The 16526-nt window shown below is 41.5% G+C and overlaps 1 protein-coding gene across 1 annotated transcript in view; it reads left to right on the top strand.

Moving 5' to 3' along the window:
- Positions 1-14880, top strand: part of lrrc52 (leucine rich repeat containing 52) — a 25152-nt gene extending 10272 nt beyond the window's left edge. Inside the window, exon 2 of the mRNA XM_015032891.1 lies at positions 13422-14880. Within this exon, the coding sequence (XP_014888377.1) occupies positions 13422-13750 (329 nt within the window). The 3' untranslated portion in view covers positions 13751-14880. The remainder of the gene's footprint in view (positions 1-13421) is intronic.
- Positions 14881-16526: the final 1646 nt, after the last annotated feature.

Raw genomic sequence — 16526 nt, 5'->3', positions numbered from 1 at the left:
AAAAATTTTAAAGGGGGGGGTTCTTTTTGCCCTTTTTTATTGGGGGGGGAGGATTTTTTCCCCCCCCCCCCCCCCCCCGAGTCCCTCTCTGCAACATCGCCTAGGCACACTAGACGTAGTAATTTCAAATATTACTATGTATTTCCAATTGTATCTTTGTATGGACTTTGACTGGGCCATTCCAGCACATCAGCGCACTTTGATTTTAATCACTGCAGTGTAGTTTTGTCTCTGTGTTGAGGTCTGTGTTTATCTCTGTGATCAGCTTTCCTGCTCCAGCTACGGAAAGGTGTCCCCACATCATGATGTTGCCACCACCGTGCTTAACAGTGGGGACGGAGCTTCCAGAATGATGCTTTTTCCACCTCGCATTGTCTTCTAGGAACCAAAAAGTTATGTCTTGATCTCACCAGCTCGAAGCATCTTCTTTTACATATTGTTTTTTTTATGTTGTTGTTTTTTTACTTTTATAAAGGCTCTTTCATGGCATAAACAGCTAAATGTAGTTACATCGTGGATTGAATGGCCTTCTGTAGGATGTTTAAACATCTCTATACCTCCATCGCTGACCTCTCTGACGTCTTCCTCGGTCTTCATGTCGTTTTTTTTCTTCTTCTTCTTCTCTAATGTTCTTTAACAAACCTCTGAGGCCTTCACAGAAACGGCTGGGATTTGTGCTGAGATTAAATTACACACCGGCGAACTCTATTAATTATTTATGGCCTCTGAGGGAAATTTGGTGCTCTAGATTTTAGTTTTTTGGGGGTGTCAAAATAAAGGGGGGATCGATATAAATTCTAATCCCGCTTTTTGATTTTTATGTGTAAAGACAGACAAAAAGGAAAACGGTGTTTTTAATTTCTCACTTTGTGTTGGTATATCACTAAAAGTGCCGATCAAATACGCTGTGGTTGCGACAAGACAAAATCGTACACACACACACACACACACACACAAACTAAACAACAAATGGGCAATATTATTTATCATGTCACTGGTAATAAATTAATTACTTATTGTTCCGCTTTGACACCTGCGTTTGAACCATAACAGAATAAAATGTGTCCACTTAAAGCCAGGCTGTTCATTCGTCCTTCCCCGTCGCTCTCTCCCTCTCACCCGCAGCCGTCGCTTCCTTCCTGACGTCGAGAGCTTTCGTACATTTTCTTGTCGTAATGTAACGCCGGAGTCGCTGAATGACTCACGGAGCTTACAGTATAGGGCTGCTGATTTTGAGAAGTCCGTCGTTTCAGATGCACAGGACGTACGGCGCGTGTCTGACGCCGGGCTGGCGGCGTTTCCGAGGTGACGGCCCTCACTCGGAGGGAAAGCATTTCTGGCTGCCCCTTGGTGTCCTGGACAGCTCATAAGCGAGGGGCAAAGAGCCAGAGCTGGGGGGGAGAAGAGGGGAGCACACACAGTAAAGGAGTTAAATATTCATAAAAGACAAACGGCGAGGTACACGACAGGCAAAATGGTGGAAATGCATAAAATATCCAAAGAATTTGTGGATTGTATAAAACTTTGCGGCAAAAGATGAAGAAGAAAGCGTGAAAATAAAATCGGGTCACTGGCCTTCAAAGGAAGCCGAGGAAAACAAAAAGGGACAAATAAGGAGTTACCTTTAGCTATGCCCCAGATCTGTCACTCCGGCCCATTAAAACATTCATTATGACAAGCAGGCATCGATTCACTTTAATACAGGTAGATGATCTATTATTCATCAGCTGGAACCGTTCCTCAGACCCATCTGGTGCTGAGAACCGTATCAAATTCAGCCGGCCTGCCCGGCTGCTGGGAGCCTGCATATATTTTTATGTCCCGCCGCATTTCACGGCGTGAACTTGAAACCAGGACTGATGTGATGCACGGCGTGGGCGCGTTTGCGATGCGATCACCTGAGCTGCCGAGGAGTGTCAGCACGGGAGCCCGAGTTTGGATGCGCAACGTGGCTGCATGCATGTGTGTGTGTGTGTGTGTGTGTGTGTGTGTGTGTGTGTGTGTGTGTGTGTGTGTGTGTGTGTGTGTGTGTGTGTGTGTGTGCGTGTGTACAGGAATGTGCGTGACAACAGCGAAATGGGACTGGAAATGAGAGAGGAGAGTGTGAAGAGCAGAAAGGAGGATGGATAGCAGTGAGTGGAGGATGAGGGCAAACTTGTCAGAGTTGGAAGAAGAAGAAGTGATAAAGCAGAGGAGACAGAGTGACAGAAGAAGACTGCTCGGTGTGTTTCCGTTTGACCCGCTCTGCTTTCCGTCGCTGCATCCGATCTCTCGAATCAGAGGAAGCAGGGATCATATAGATGATGGAGAGCAGCACGTCGGTAATCTGACTAATGCTGCGTCTGAGGGACGAGGGAAGGTGTGCGTTACTAAAAAAAAAAAGAAAAAAAAAGAGGTCAGCCATTGTCAGCCATCATCAAAAGCTGGATTAATGTTGCTTTTTAACTGGGAAACAGTGAGATTTTTTGGACCTACTCCTGTGTTGTTAACCTGCGTGATGCCATATTTATACCCTTGGGAAACAGAAGGTCGTTCATTTCAAGCTACAATGGAAAATACTCAACCTGCAGGTATAGCGGAAACTTGAAAAACATAAAAAAAAAATAATGCAAGATTGACAAATTGTAATTTATTTTTCAGATGAATTTTTCTCCCTGTCCGACTCTCATCATCAGATTATTATTCTATCTTTCTGAGAGCTGATGAGGAGTGGAGAAACTTAAACATTTAAATATTTACTGAACAGGGTTTTTTTTTCTTTTTTAAATTGTATCCTTGCGATTTTTTGTTAAGAGCTGCCTTCTTGAACATTCTGTTTCATGTTTCATGTTAATTATGATCCAACAGTAATAAAATGTCAGATCCACGAGACTCTGATTTCAAAAGTGTTAAGCCATCCTTACACATTCGGGTCTTTTATAATTATTGAACAAATGTACAAACAAGCTTGATTTCACAGCTAAACAGATGCAACAGTGGAAGCCTGGTGCTACAGACTGTCAAAGGCTCACCAAAAACTTTTAAAAATCTTTTTGGCTTGTTGATTCCCTGGGAGACACACAGAGATGTAACAGAGACTTTCTTCTTGCCAACGTGCAAGAACTGTGCCAATCGCTAAGATAAGACTCTAAATACTTTAAAAAAAAAAAAGAATTACTGCTCATGGAGGAAAAGATAAACATATATTTTAATCCTCTACTTATATTTCCCCATAACATCGATGTTAGGGAGGAACTGGAGCTGACTAAAATGTGAATTAATTGGAGGAATTACGATGGTCGTTATCTTAACGTCCCTGGTGCCAAAAATACAGAAGCGTGTCTGATATTTTGTCCAACTCCAGAGATCATTCACAAAAGTGAAAATTATTCACAAAAGTTTGATAAAGACCTTGACGTAAAAGAAAACGTCTCCCAATTTTCCAGTGAAATTGTTAGTTTTATTATAAGGTAAAACTTTTTTTTTCCCACATCCAGACTTTCAACAATTGCTTCTGTGTCAGCAGACACAATTTAGTCGTACATTTACAATATTCCTTACCAAAATGTTCATAAACCAACACAAAGTTTGCATAGCTATGAATTGGGAGAAAAAGCTTGCATAATTTTTTTTGTTTTGTTTAATTTTTCAATAAAATGCACAGCATTTCACATGCAGGCCTAAAAAGTCTGATTTTGGTTTTATTTGATCAGAGCACCTGCTTCCAGTGTCTGACGTCTCCGAACTGCAAACTGAACTTCTGATGGCTTTCTTCCTGCAGATGTTCCACAAGGACAAGATCTGTGTGTGTGTTTTTAAGCTGAGCTGACCCACAGACATTTATCTCTGATGTGTCCTACGGTCGTCATGACGAGGCCTTCATACAGGTGCACTTCATTGGATTTTAATTTGGGGTGTCGGGACGTAAAAGGGGGTGAATGATTTTAATTTGTAAAACATTTATCATATTCCTTCCACTTCACAAACATTTGCTACGTCATGTTGGTTTGTCGCCTAAAATCTCAGTAAAGTACATTAAACTGACTCCCCCACTCAGCTCCTTCAGACTAGCAAGCAGCAATTAGCAGACACTTGGTGGATTAATGTTGCTTTTAACTGGGAAACAGTGAGATTTTTTTGGTTTCAGCTGAGCTCTTCATTCGCTGCTTCTTGGAGAAACGCTGGTAAAAATGACATTAAAGGGTTAACAGAGGAGCCATGTTGCCATGACTTCCTGAAGGTGGAGTTTCAGAAAGAGCAGGAGTTTCTTAAAGAGAAGGAAGCCCGATTTCAGGGTGCTAAATTATGATGTCAGATTTCTTTTAAGTCATATTTGAAATACGTACAACACTTTTTATAACAACGGAAGTTAACATTGTCATTGATTGCGCTATGAAATGAGACTGAATCTGGAAAATACTTAATACTGCCCCTTTAAAGTTTGTGGTTCTAAAAAATTATTTAAGAAAAAGTTAATTTTGTATTTAAAGAATACTTACAGACATACACACAGGTAGACTCTGCTTGTGTTCACCTTGTATGCACCAGTTACTTTAATGCTCTGTTTATTCTCTCCGTTAGCGGTTGCTTGTGCTGTCAGTATCTTGCTGCGTCTGTAGCTCAGTAAGATGTTTTCTGTGTATTTTCCTCTTATTGCTGCTGTTTAATTCCTGCAGTACTATTTTTATCCTAATAGCCCCAGGCACTGATGGTGTCACTGAGCCGCAGGGCTTTGTGCACTCTCAGCGGCAGGCTTCTCCACACTTTCCGCCCGGCTTGGCCACAATCCTTGTTGCATGCCGACGTCGGGACAGCGTGGGTCTTCGTCACAAAAACAAAACCTCAGCTGCAGCCTGCTTCCTGTTCTCCTCGATAATAACGCGACAGTTCTCTCCATGCTTGCGCAGATTTATTAATTTGTTTGCAAACGTTTAAAGTTTCCTCCACCCACATCTCACAACGCCACGACGCTTCCCGACCCGGGCGCATGCTGCAGGGTTTTCCAGAATGCAGGTTAAGCTGAGGCTGTGTGGAAACTGCAGTGCAGTAAGCATGCAGAAGCTGTAGATGTTTTTTCTTTTTTTGAGGCAACAGTTACTTTCCTAAGAGGAATTAGACTGCAGGTTCCTGCTACTCTGCAGCAACAAAGGTGGGGTGGGACGCTCTTGTACATCTTTAAATCTCTGTCTGCTGTATTTTTCTCCCTAACCTGAAAACATCCGGTAGTTGGCTCCTGGGGTGTCTGTGTCTTTTTACAGCATTACGAAATGCTGTGAATGCAGAGACCTAAAATATGGACTAATGAGCGGCAAGACGGTGGTGAAATTCAGCAACCAACACACGGAAGAGTCGCCGTCCCGACAAAGTGAACAGTTTAGAAAAATAGAAATACAATGATTCCATTGAAACAGATCCTTCAATTTCTGATTTGTGGTTTTCATAAATTTTTTGAGACGCAAACTCAAACAGTTCCTTACCAATTTATGGCTGAATTAAACATCTTGTTGATAATAACAGCATTTACGCAGTGAGTTAATACACAAAAAAAACTCTAAACAGAAAATGCATCAGTGAAAACTCAGTTAGCTAGAAACATTTTTTAATAAAATCAAAGGAGGCAGAAAAGATTTAAGAAACCTCTAGAAACGCAGCAGAAATTTTCTACTGAGGTATTTTCTGCTGCTCATTCTGACCGATACCTTTATACAGGAAGTGAGACTCCAGCAAATATCAGAAATATTAACATAGGACTGCAACAATTCCTCTGCTTTATCCTTTTGAAGACTTTAAAAGGAAGATTAAGTGCAGGAATTTCAACTTTTTTGTAAGACCATGTTATGGCAATTTAATGTAGCTTAAAAAAAGGGTCAACTTTGGTCGCAACGTTTTGTAAAAGGTGCCCTACAATCAGTCGTTTTAGTCCACAATACTCACAAAAAGACATCGCGAAGTGTTACTATACCACAAACTGTTGTAGAGTGAGAGTGCCAGCGACTTCAAACTGCTTTTATTTTTTTATTTTTTGCAACATTTTAATTCAACCATATCAGTGTAAAATCCACAGCTCGCATTATTATTAATCGTAGGTGATTTTAGATGGTCTGTTTGCAGTAGGCTGTGGGGAAAGAGGAAGCAAATCCCTCGTTCAAAGAAATATTTTCATAATTTATTTTAAAAGAATAACAGAGATCGCCCGTGGATCCTTCACAGATTTTTAAGAAACGAGGCGACGTTGCTTACATGCGAGTTTAAAGCTCCTCTGGACCGTCTCTCGTCTCTCAAGCTTTATTTACTGAGAATCTGGCAATGTGAAAAATTTAGATCATGTGATTAATGAAAAAAATGTATAAATAATTATTAACTTTAAGGTGTGCTAATATTGTTAAAAGCAATGTCTACCTGAGTGCATTCAGCAATATTCCTGTCAGAGGATTGCTTATTGTGCTGTTGTTTATTTACCTCTTTGCCGTGGTGCGTTCACTGACCATGCAGACCGGTTCTTCATGGTGACTGCACTCACAATCCAAAGGATCAGCCAGCAAACTCTGCGTGACACACAGATTTCGAGCTAATCTGTTTCAGCTCAAAAAGACGAACATATAGAACAAAAAACGACAAATCAAGATTTTTATATTCAGCACGTTTAATATTTCACAAAGTTCTGCTTTTAGATCGAAATATCTGTTTAAAAACTAAATGTTTTCTGCTCAATAGAACAGAGATCCATACGATAACGACGCAGTTCTGAGAATGGCAGTTTTACAACTTTGACCGTGTGATTTCCTGTCTCCTAAACAATGGATTTTTCAGGGAAGACTGGTGGGACCTTTGGTAGTTGGTTGGGGTGCATATGAAAAAGTGCATATGAGCATGAATTACTGAAGACAAGACTCAGCAGAAAAAGTGAGCACTGTGGAAAAACGGAGGCAAACTGAAAATGTCAAGGGCATTGTGCCAGAATAACGTCTGAGTGGTCTGAGTGATGGGACGTGCGACAAAGAAACAGACGGTGAAAAATGCCGAAGCGGAGGGTGAATCATCCTGACTGCCACCTTTTCCTGTGTTCTCCGGTAATACACACATTATTTTCTCTTATCTCTGATTATAGCAATCAGTCATGAATTTTCTCTAAAACGTAGCCATGAATGTTAAGTAGAGACACAGTGTACGTATATGTGCAGGTTGACTTTTTTTTTTGTTCCTCTGCTGGATTTCTTAAGCGAGCGAGCCAAAACTGCTGGAATCCAGCTTTAATTTTTTTATTTTATTCTTCTGCTTTATTCACTGTTTGGGATAATTGTCATTTTATCTGACATGTTTGGAATCACTGAAAGCTTACAATGATGGGCTTTGAAGACTGAGGTTGTCCTTTTGTTTCCAAAATTACCCTGGAAGACCATTTTATTTTGTGTTTACTTTCAAGAAGAATGCAATATCTGACGTCAATAACACGGCACAGCACATGTAGCTAAATCCGTTTTATCAGCTGAACAGAACCAGGAAGTCACAAAAGTTGTTTTATGTGTTGCGATACTCAAGTTTCTGTACTCATTATTGTCAATATAACCTCATTCCTTTGTGTTTAGCTTCTTAATTTATTCCAATGTTCCATTCTTTGTGCTGTTGGGTTTAGTCCTCTTAGTTCCTTTTGCTTAACTTGTATTTATCATTTGCAGTAAAACTTTCTGTTACTTTCTGCTCATCTCTGCGCTTTATGCTGCAAACATGACATATGAAAACAGCCAAGTGTTTTCTAGTTTCAGCCGTCTGATCTGTGGGTTGTAACGTTGTAGCATCCTGCTGTCGTTCTCTGTTCATTCTTCAGCCAAGTGCTTTCGGCCTCTGCAGCCTCTCGTTCAGGAAGTCCTGTCGACTTTACGGATTTGCCTTCGTTGTATTATTTCATTACTGCAGCTAATGTATTCGTTGTTATATTTAATTTCACAGAGTTATGGCAGCTCGTGGTCAGCAGGACCATCCTTAAGGTTTGATTGTTGTTTCTTCCCTTATGAACTTTTACTTGAGCCTGTGAAACAAAAGAAAAGGGATTTTATTAGAGCACGCTTAAAGTAATTGCAACTGCAAACCCTGGCGTTGTTTTATAGATCACTCCTGGCTTTTGTTAGTGTTTTTTTTTTTTGTTTAAGAGAGGAGGCTGCAGAGACATAAATCGACAAATGTTGAACAAAGCTGAAAATGTTATGTTTGAAAGAGAGATCAGAGGAGAAAAGAAAAAAAAAACAGACCCAAATATCCGGAGGGACGTGTCTGCTAAAGCGTTCGTGTCTGCACATACGGGGTTTCCATATCCAGCTACAAAAAGTGATGCTGTTTAAGTGATAATGCACAATCCTCACACCTACCTTGGAAGAAAGCCTGGCAGGGTATTGAGACTGACAAAATGGGCTAAACGGCTCGAACAGACACTACATGTGACTCAGGCTTGTGGACGGACAACCGTACGAGCCGAAGCACAGAGAGCCTCAGAGGAGCGAAAGTATGGAGACATGAAGGCCTTTGAATGCCAGCTCCCCCGGCAACGTGCGACGCATGTCACTTGACAGTGAACTTAAAGGCATCATTTTATTTGCTTTTGCGAGTGGTAACTGGGTGAATCCATTTTGATTTGGCTGTGAACCTGTAGTAGGTCACTTGTGTGTCAGGTCTGTGTTTGTAAGTGGGTTCTCTCCTCTTGAGGTGCCTTGAACGTGTTGACGCAGTGAGGACGTGTCCAGTTTCAGCTGCTCGACCATTCTTTGCTACCCTTCAGTGACCAGACATGATGCCACAGCAACTTATGGCTGTGGGGCACGAAGGCTGGTGTGATTGCGGTCATCCTGAATGAATATTTTGGTAATGCTCTACCAGCCCAAACATTTTTTTAAATTCATGTTTGTTTTGAGTTTTTTAAAGGTTCCCACTTTGGGGCCCTTTTAAGAAGAAAGAGCCACTTATTCTCGAGCAGGACGGTTTCCAAGTTAAAAACACAGATAAAGCGGTCCTCTGTTTTAAATTCTTTCTTGGTTTTGCGTTAGGCTCTGTGAACTTTCAAGGTAAGCGTTTGCCTCGGTTTCTTCAGAGACCGAGGTAAAGTAAAAACCAGCTTGGTGCGTTTTAGTCTCCTTTGAGCGAAGGGAGGTGTTGTGAAACGTGAAGAGGAAGAAGATAACCACGTCGGTCGAGTCGCACACTGCCGTTGCCTGTCGGCAAATATCCTCAACTGAACTTTTACTGCAGAGCAACCTCAATGTAATCTTACCACATGCCTCATCACTAATCCCACAAAATGCCTTGAAATAAAGTTAAAAGTTTCCCCAGCAGCTTAAAGCGTTGTGAACGCTCTTGGTACATAATATATTTTATTTAAAACCTGCACTGAGGACAATTGTCAGATAAACACAAACACGTCTCTGCTGCTGTGTTAAGAAGCAGAGGTCCGGCGCACACATGACATAAAAGCGTTAACAGGAGACCTTTGGCGAGACAAATCCTCAGGCGATTGCTGCGTCCGTATCGATTAAAAAAAAAAAAAAAAACCTTATCAAAGCTGTGCAGGTGTGTTGTGGAAATTTCTCCCCGGCGGGCTTAGAGATAGCTTATCGGACCACCGAGCTGGCTAATTTGTTACATTTAATCCTCACATTCTACGTAGCACCGATCTAATCATCATCATCATCATCATCAGATGGATCTTGTCTAGTCTCGGGTTATCTGAGGGGCTGAATCTGAATAACACAGATAGAGATTTGTAAAGTGTGCATGGGTTTAATTGTTTTGTCTGTTTCCTGCAGCTGCTGCTGAAGAAAAAAAAATCTACTTGTCAATCTACCCAGGCCGGGTAGATTGACAAGTACAGATCCTATCCTGCTGCTCTTTGCTGCCGCTCCTTTCCTTGTCGTCGGGACTTTTATTGGTAGATAACTGCAGCTTAATTAAGATAATAAGGAAATCCATTCAGACTGCTGCCAAAAGAAAAAAGAAAAAAGAAACCTTCCCTCTCCTTCTAAAATCAGACTCATCATTTGGCGGTTTGATTTAAAAGCATGTGGATGTAAATATTTTAAATCTGTGCACAAGTTAGCTCTTTTTTTTTTTTCTCTCTCCGTCAGACGGGATTCTCTGTTATTATCTAGGTCCCCACTCCCTCTGGACTTTCATCTTTAAAAGTGCTGCCGCTGTTCGTCTCTCTATCTCTTCTCCGTCATCTCTCTCATTGTTCTGAGCTGGAGGAAGGAGAGAAAAATCTGCCCTTTCTGGAGCGCACAAGGCAATTAAAGAGGCAGGGAGGAGCAGGGGAAGTAGCAGGACACGTGAAGATGGGCTGATTGAAAACTGTTTCCTGCTTTCTTTCCTTTTCTAGACGCGTGCAGAAGTCACTCTAATCGGCATAAACTTGGCAGCTTTTCAAGCGCAGGACAAACCCTTTTTTTTTTAAATTGTTAGTTTAGATTTAAAGTTCAGTGGGGAATATTTTACCTATGATTTAATGTCTGTTTTTTGTTCTTGTTGTTTTCTTCTGTTTCACAATGTCAAGAATAAAAACTCAAAGTAGAAGTGTGCAAAATATCGTTTTGGTGTCGATCCGATACCAAGTGAATACAACACCACTGTCAATGATACCGATACTGATACCGATACTAAAACTGTGTATTCTTGTTTGATGTCTTATCAAACTCCTGATCGTTTATGTGTTCTTGTGTTTTTTTTTCCTTTTAAAATGAATTTGGAATATGGAGAAAGTTTACATGTGTCTGCAAAAATACTTAAATAACACATTAAAACCATAAACAGAGAAAACAGAAAAACTGAACTTTTGAAAAACAAACTATTTGTGTCCTTCTTTATCATTTGAGAACAAATCAAAGCAAAATCTTTTCTTTTTTTTTTAGGTGGAGTTGAGAAACTACAATACTAAAAAAAAAAGAAAAAGAAAATTCAAGAGGGAATCTGAAATGAAAGCATAGATCCTATAGTGATACCAACTTAATATCGATTTTATTTATACTTTGGATCGAGCCGCCCATCTCTAATGCAAATTATCTTTATAGTCGCCTTCCTATAGTGTGAATTCTTGCCTCTTTAGATTTATTCCCATATTTATCACTCTTTTTGTGGTTTTTCTTTTTGCAGCATAGACGTCATAGAAACCATAGACAGAGTTGTTACCTGTGAATAGCTCCGTAATCCATGGGGTCATTATTTCATTTCGTTACTTTTAGTAAATGCCTTGTTAGCTTGTCTGTCGTACAGCAGCAGTAGACCTCAGTCGAGGAACAATCTGTGGAAGGCAAGAGGAGAAAAAGCTCCAAATAAGACCACATTTCAAAAAGACGAAACTAAGCATCAATGGTACTCAGTTTAACATCAAAAACCAAACTGCTGAGTTTCCTATTATTTTAGTGGACATGTAAAGGAATCCATGCTGAAATAATCTATCAGTGTCTTAAAGAAAAAACACTCTGCATGCCCTTTAAAAGGCTGAGTGTTGTTGATCGACATGAACCTTTGATGCCACCGCCGTGTGAGATCTCACAGCTTTTAAGCACATGTTTTGCAGCTGGGAGGAGAATTTGAGTTGGTGTTTGGTGCATTAAGTTTTTTGTAGAGAATTTTTCAAAATGCTTCCGTTTGGCTGGAGGGTTTTCCCCCCTCTCCTTCCTTCCATGGTCTTTGTTAAGTTAAATTTTTTTAGCTTCTGATGCCGAATTGTGTTGCGAATGCAGAAAGGTTTTCCATCTATGACTCATCCATGAAAGTCGGTATTTTTCTGCAGCGCACAGCGGTGAACTCCCACTGCAGAGACTCTGAAAGTCTTCCGCAGTCAAATTAGAAAGGTTTGTGATTTCCAGCTCCAGGAACGGCTGACCCAGAAAACGTTCTCCGTCCTCCTGACCTCGTCTTGACCTTCGACTTTTAACTGTCGACTGAGAGATCTCTCAGACTCGTTACAAGTTCACGAGGCGACGTTGTCATCTTTGCTTGTTTGCAGAGTCAAACAAGAACCTGCTAAGGGAATTTAATTGCACCTTTTATAGTAACTTTTTGTAAATGTGTCCAAATACAAACCTTGAAAAAAAAAAGAGGCTTGTATTTTGAGCAAAACATACTGGTAGGTTTGAGTGTCCTGTCCTAAACCTAATTGTTTTTAGAGTCCAGATACTCACCATCCAATCTGACTGAGAATAAATCAGCTTGCAAAGGAGAACGGACAAAAACGTCAGTCTGTGGATGTGAAGGTGCCTTAGGGAAAGTAGCTGTAATCTCTTCTTATAGACAAAAAAAAAAGAGAGATCTGCTTTTATGTAACATGTAATTATGTGTTGTATGGCCATCTTTAGTGATGAATCTTGAAGCAGAATGACACAGTTTCTTGGATGGAGTGGGCAGCTCAGCTGTGAAAGACATCGCCATCATCCAGAGCAAAGACCATCAATGCTGCTATAATTCTTCTGCTTGTGAAAAGTGGGAAGCTTGAGTTATAAAAAGAATCCAATTTCTGACTCAGTTTAGAAAGCAAAGAGCTAAACGTTTACCTGTCGCCCTCGAAATGCTGTGCATGTAAGTCAGTGAGGATGCTGTCAGGAAAGTTAAGGGGTTAAAGTGCAATTTTGTATGTACACCCTCCTACCTGCATATTTGCACTTCAATCAATTCAAACAAAAAAAAAAGTTTCCCTTTTGATTTATTTCAGTAGTAAATGACGAGCAAAGTCTTTACAAGAGCAGAACGGCGTAAAGACGTATTGACTCCGGCATTCTGATCGGTTTCTCCTGATAAGCTCTTCGGAAACACTTTTAATCCCATAATCCTGTTTGTCTGGCTGTTGTAACCTTTACGCGCCCAGCGCCATCCCCTCCAGCCTCCAAATGAACTCTTTACCGTGCGCAGTGTTTTGTTTCGTGCCAATAATTCTGCGTCTTTTGTTTGGTCAGCCGTCAGTCAGGCCGATTATCATATTCCTCATTACGAGGGCAGATGTCTTGTCAGAGAAAACATTTGTCTGCTTGTCTCTCCGCAGCGGCGGAGTCATTTGTTGGTGTTTATTGTTGGACGAGTGAGGGAGGGCCGGTGTCACCTTTCCTTGAATGCATGCGTCGGTGTGTGCGGCATAGTAATGTTCTGTTCCGGCGTCCTGCACGCCAAAGACTTTTTTTCTTTCTTTCTTATTATTATTACTCAGAGGAAATATGTTAGCGTCTTTTGGGATCCTTTATCACGAAGGTTATCGACGCCTTGTCGAAGGCTGCGTCTGTGTGGATGTTATTGATGGTCGCCCGGCGTTTCCTCCAAAGCAATTACATTTTTGTGTCCTTTTTTGTTTCCCCCTTTTCTGACACTCTGCCCTTCATCCTCCACCGTATGCACTCATTATCCTCAGCCCTGACGTCCTTTCGTGCGATGTCCCCTCCTAATTAATTCCCCCATCTCACCTCCACTTCCAGATGAGGGCCAGACGATTTGCTACAACCCTCCGGAGCTGGCGGGCCAGCGGTTGGCGGAGGTCGGCATGCAGCTGCGGGCGGACTGCCACCAGGGCCTGGGCTACTGGGACTACCTCTTCTTCATCGCCATCGGCTTCGTCATCTTCTCGGCCGGCACGGTGTCGGCCTGGGTGATGGGCGTGCTCATGGTGCTGTACGAGCGCTACAGCAAGCGGAAGAGCGAGGAGCTGGACAGCGAGGACGAGGACGAGAGGGGGCCGATGAACGGGAGCGGCGGAGGAGGGAACCAGGGGAACGGGGACCTGAGCAAACCCAACATGCAGGTGTGACGGGCCGCTGCGGGGAGGCGTCCGGAAACGCTGCGTGAAGGGAAGACGGACAAGAAAACGGAGGAGGGACGAGCCTCCGCCGTGAAACTGAGATCTGCTTGTCTCTTCTTGTTGCAGATTTAGATATCGCAAATGCTCTTTAAACGTAACGAAAAGTGTGTGTTTAAGCGTGTGTGCGTGTGCGTGTGTGTGTGTGTGTGAGAGAGAGAAACAATCAGAGACAGCAATAAGGATGCCTTCGAGCTAGGAGAACAGATTGACCTCTGAGATTATTGAGAGCAATAACCCTGCACATACAACCACAAGTTCCTCCATACGATGAAAAGTGCTCTTTACCAACACCTTGTGTGAGTGGCACATTCAAGCACACACGTACACTTCATTCACAAAATAAAGGTAAAATGGGGGGAGGTTCACAAAAAGAAAAAATAAAGACCGATGCCTTAAATCTGCCACAGTGGAAACAGGGAAACTTGTGTATATCAGTGTTTAAACGGTATCTTCACCTGAAATAGTCAACCTTAGCTGTTTCTGTGTTCAGGACGAAATCTGTCCACATAGAGCAAAAACTCATTTTGGGGGTTACATAATTAAATAGATAGAAAACACAGTAGGCTGATTGTACGTAAAACAAGTGACTCACAACTCACTGAAACACAAACAACACGGGAAGTTCAGGGACCTGCCGTCCAAAAGTCAACGCGTTCTGCTCTTTATTTGAGGCTGCTGAGATCGAAGTGTTATCAGAAACTCTCCGTGGGGATCTTCGAAATATTTCAAACTGTGAACCTTTCATGGGAAATCACGAGGATGAACTGGAAATGGGGGTTCATTTAAGGAAACCACATCGTATACGGGCATGAATATATATATTTTTTGTAACTAAATTCCTATTAATTCCCATGAAATGTTTCTAAGTTTGATAACCGATGGAGTTTTGAGTCTGTATTCGTTCAATTTTTTTGTTGTTGTTCTTTTTAGCTAAAAGTACTATTGAAGATGATCTGCTTAATTGGTTGTGTTGCCTTTTTGACTGACAGCTGGTTAGAGGCAAAAAAACAAGCAACTGATGCAGTCTTCACACACAAGGGATATTAGCAGAATTAACTGTGTGACATTTTTTTGAATGTTAAAATATCTTGGACTCTAAAAAGCTTTGCCAGTTTCTAACAAAGCAGCTTGACACCACTTAAAACCCTCATTTTGGGCTGATCTTCCAACGTGCTTGAGCTTCTTAGAGTGAAGCTTCAGTGCTCTTCACAGCGAGGCATGATCACAGGCTCCCGCTTGTTGCCGAGTTTCGAGAAATTTAGGCTTAGGTCGCGCTGCGCAGCGTCACAAATTGTACGTGACTTGAACATGTCACCTTGTTTGAGCTGAACGTTATAAAAATCTTAATCTGGCTCCTGCGGGATTTGCTAATGCGGCAGAATCACAGTGGATGCAAGAGCAACACCCCGGCAAGTTTTGAGCATTAGTCTGCCTTACTTGGAGTAAACAGGACAACGTTGGTTGCAGCAGCAGTAACACTGCACCGTTTTCTTTGACAATGACAGAATGCTGGTTTCTTCTCACAAGATTTTCTTTTGCAATGAAAGATTGTTGGTCTAAAATGTCCAACAATCCCACATTTGTAGACTTTGGTCCCTCACCTCATCTCTAGAGATTGTGCAAGTTGTTCAAGTCAGAGCTGCCATCATCTCGGCTGTCGGTAGGAACGGTAATAAAATCTCCTTAATTGGAACGAGATGTGTCTAGGCAGAGTCAGAAAACAGAAGAAAATTCTGAATTGTGAGACTTGGCAACCCTGCAGGAAGTTGTGTCTCTGGTGCTCCAAGGGTTTCATTTGGCTGATTTGTGGCAGGCTTATATGGTGCATTCGATTTGTACTCAGATGCTGGAATCTTATAACTCCAAATTAGCACTCCAAGAACACGTTCAATAAATAGGCCATGCATATAAAACTAATTGAAAGTTACATTAATATAGTGGATATCGGCGTTCCCTTGTCAGGGACCAATGCCAGCCGCAAATAGTTCAACTCCAGGAATAGTTGAGACCCCCTCTGGAAACGCTTGGCTATTTTCACAGTTCAACACTAAATATATCTCATTATGCATTAATGTGTACAGGGGAAACCGTTTTAGCACTACCACAGAAGCTAACATCTACAGCAGTCTTCCTTATTTCAGCTTTCTGGGGTACAGCCAATCGGCACCAGTGAAAGTAAATGCAGCCCATGCATTGGCTGCTTTGCAAACGGCAGCCAATAGCATGTCTAGTAGCACTGCACCAGGTTAATCCAGCTTCCCAAACTGCAATTTCCTTTCAAATGTTTTAGATGTGCACCACAAAAAAAAAAAAAGAATACACAAAGTTTCTGTGAATAACTTTGAGTTTGATGATTCCTTATCGACTTAAATCTGTATAACAATATAATAAACTGTAATAAGTACAGAATATTCCAGTCCAGGATTGTCCAGTCCACATTTGCGTTATTCTGCTTATCTGCTTCTAAACCGACCCTAAATATTGAAGATTTTAAACTATGGGCGATCCGATGCAGCCCAGACTCGTCGGCACAACATTTTAAAAGTCTGTTAGCTCTGATAGGAAAATGTGAAGCAGATTAACATTAAAAATATTTCTGAAGTGCTTAAAAACCTTTTGTATCTCGTCTCTGTCAAATATTCTATTTTCTAGTGAGTACCCAAAATGCTCCTGAGTAAATATTTTACATTAGATGTAGGGTTCTTCAGTGTTTCTCTTCAGTTCT

Source organism: Poecilia latipinna, unplaced genomic scaffold (genome assembly GCF_001443285.1).
Source record: "Poecilia latipinna isolate Pla-1442-1.1 unplaced genomic scaffold, P_latipinna-1.0 Scaffold253, whole genome shotgun sequence".
NCBI lineage: Eukaryota > Metazoa > Chordata > Actinopteri > Cyprinodontiformes > Poeciliidae > Poecilia > Poecilia latipinna.
The sequence above is the reverse complement of the archived record's forward strand: the minus strand, read 5'-3'. Positions and strand labels throughout refer to the sequence as shown.